The sequence below is a fragment of the Octodon degus genome, unplaced genomic scaffold (assembly GCF_000260255.1).
Source record: "Octodon degus isolate 3935 unplaced genomic scaffold, OctDeg1.0 scaffold00046, whole genome shotgun sequence".
Taxonomy (NCBI): domain Eukaryota; kingdom Metazoa; phylum Chordata; class Mammalia; order Rodentia; family Octodontidae; genus Octodon; species Octodon degus.
In genome coordinates, this window is record NW_004524622.1 from 11,693,550 (window position 1) to 11,695,294 (window position 1,745).

The window sequence follows — 1,745 nt, forward strand, 5'->3', positions numbered from 1 at the left end:
GGCTTTTCAGAAATATTCGAACATGGAGCAGTCTCTCTTCACTCGCTTTGTCCGTGTTGGAGTTCCTACTGTGGGTCTTGATGCTCAGGGTAGAGCCAGAGCAAGCTTGTGTAACCTCTACAACTGGCGGTACAAGAACCTTGGAAACTTACCCCATCTGCAACTCTTGCCAGAGTTCAGCACGGCAAATGCCGGCTTGCTGTATGACTTCCAACTCATCAATGTGGAAGATTTTCAGGGAGTGGGAGAATCTGAACCTAATCCTTACTTTTATCAGAATCCTGGAGAGGCAGAATATGTAGTAGCACTTTTTATGTATATGTGCTTACTTGGTTACCCTGCGGACAAAATTAGTATTCTAACAACGTACAATGGGCAAAAGCATCTTATTCATGACATCATCAATAGACGATGTGGGAATAATCCATTAATTGGAAGGCCAAATAAGGTGACAACTGTTGATAGATTTCAAGGTCAACAGAATGACTATATTCTTCTTTCTCTAGTACGAACAAGAGCAGTGGGTCATCTGATGGATGTTCGTCGCTTAGTGGTGGCCATGTCTAGAGCTAGACTTGGACTCTATATCTTCGCTAGAGTGTCCCTCTTCCAAAACTGTTTTGAATTGACTCCAGCTTTCAGCTAACTCACAGCTCGTCCACTTCATTTGCATATAATTCCAGCAGAACCTTTCCCAACCACTAGAAAGAATGGTGAAAGACCATCTCAAGAAGTACAGATAGTGAAGAACATGCCCCAGATGGCGAACTATGTGTATAACATGTACCTGCATTTCATACGGACCACACATCACTATCACCAGACTTTCTTACAACTACCACCTGCTATGGTAGAAGAAGGGGAGGAAATTCCAAGCCAAGAAACAGAACTAGAAACAGAAGAAGATGCCATGGCTGCTCAAGATGACATCATACCCAGTCCAGCAGATGCCAGCTGCAGTCAGGAGATCCCAGCCTCTCAGCCTGACACCGCCTCTGGGCAGGCTAAGGCTGCCCTTGATCAGGCTGAGATGACCCCTAGCCCATCAGAGGCCACCCCTACTGTGTATGAGATGACTGCAGCGTCAGCAGGTCCTGCTGCTGCACAGGCAGAGGCTGCCACCCCTCAAGATACCACACCCACCCTAGAAGAGACAGAGTAGCCAAACTGCAGCCTTCCTGGGAGGCCATTTCACTCATACAGTTACTACTTTATAGTTTACATTTGCTCCTACTGTTTAAAAGGCACTAACTGATGTTCAGTCCTTTTGTTAACTGGTTTTGTTATGTATAGTTCTTGTACATATCTTTAAAAATTGTATATGGACAACTCTTTTTTTTTTCATTTGTTAAGTCCGGCAAATAACCATTCCCCTGGTATTTTGATCACTGAAAAATATATCTGTAATCCTATGCACATTAAAATAATTTTCTGTAGAAAAAAAAAAGGCATTAGGAATGATACATGATTTCACTTAACAAAGTAACAGGAATTCAACAATGGTTGCTGTATTACCTGATGCTATCTTCAAAGTAGTTGTTCAGATTACCAGATATAAATGTATGAGATTCTTTTTTTTTTTTTTTTTTTTTTTTTTTGTATTTTCGGGAAGGGTCTAAAGTGTGTTCAGGGTCTCACTACTAGATCAGACTCATAGTGATCTGCCTGTTTACAGCCTACCAAGAACTGGGATTACAGGCATGCACCACCATGCCCAGTCTCAATTGTTGCCTCAGCATGCCCTG

General features: G+C 42.6%; 1 protein-coding gene across 1 annotated transcript in view; it reads left to right on the forward strand.

The window, feature by feature from the left end:
• The window catches only part of LOC101564588 (intron-binding protein aquarius-like), a 20,539-nt gene extending 19,108 nt beyond the window's left edge, over positions 1–1,431 (forward strand). The window contains 1 exon segment of the mRNA XM_023716176.1: positions 11–1,431. Coding sequence (XP_023571944.1) covers positions 11–1,162 — 1,152 coding nt within the window. The 3' untranslated portion in view covers positions 1,163–1,431.
• The last annotated feature ends 314 nt before the right edge of the window (positions 1,432–1,745 follow it).